The sequence below is a fragment of the Diaphorina citri genome, unplaced genomic scaffold (genome assembly GCF_000475195.1).
Source record: "Diaphorina citri unplaced genomic scaffold, Diaci psyllid genome assembly version 1.1 scaffold16670, whole genome shotgun sequence".
NCBI lineage: Eukaryota > Metazoa > Arthropoda > Insecta > Hemiptera > Psyllidae > Diaphorina > Diaphorina citri.
Genome location: NW_007394029.1, coordinates 20,438 through 21,104, shown reverse-complemented (window position 1 = coordinate 21,104; position 667 = coordinate 20,438). Strand labels below are relative to the sequence as shown.

General features: G+C 40.8%; 1 protein-coding gene across 1 annotated transcript; it reads right to left on the bottom strand.

Annotated features, from left to right (window-relative positions):
* Nucleotides 1–3: 3 nt before the first annotated feature.
* Nucleotides 4–663, bottom strand: LOC103523176 (leucine-rich repeat-containing protein 4-like; the record flags this gene model as incomplete). The annotated part of the gene is made up of 1 exon (XM_008488244.1): nt 4–663. A coding segment is annotated over one exon (660 nt), but the record flags the coding sequence as incomplete, so codon positions are not given.
* Nucleotides 664–667: the final 4 nt, after the last annotated feature.

The window sequence follows — 667 nt, the reverse complement described above, 5'->3', positions numbered from 1 at the left end:
ATCGTTAAACGCACAGCCTAGATCCTCAGCGGATAAACTAATGAGGGATTTATATTTAAGAGGAGCAGGGGAGTTGCAGAACACTGCTGAAGTATTCCGTCTGACTAGCATCTCCCGTAGCCACAAGATGTTACACCCACACTCAATAGGGTTCTCAGCAATATCTATAGTTCTCAGTTCAGGCCATGCTAACATAGACTCTGAAAAACTGGTAAAGGCATTTTCTTTCAAGTTTAAATGGTAAAGGTTGGGTAATCCTACAAGAGCGTCTTCCTCGATTATCTTGAGTTTTGGATTCTTATTGAGTGTCAAAGTTTCCAAGTTTAAGTTATCTGCAAATGCACCTTTTCGTACTCGAGTTAAGTTTGAAGCACCTGTGATCTCAAGTCTTTTCAAGTATGATAATCCTTTGAAACAGCCAGCTTCGAGCATAGAGAATCCATTCTGACCGATTTCTAGTTCTTCTAGTCTAGTGAGCTTGGATAATTGCTTGGTTGGGATGGATTGTAATCTGTTATCTGTCAAAACCAAACTCCTTAACCCAGAGAGTCCTCTAAAAGCATTATCACTGATATTCGTTAATCCCGCTCCTCTTAAATCCAATGCAGATAATCTTCCAAGGCCATTAAATGCCCCATCTGCCAACGTCGTGAAAACATTGAGCCCA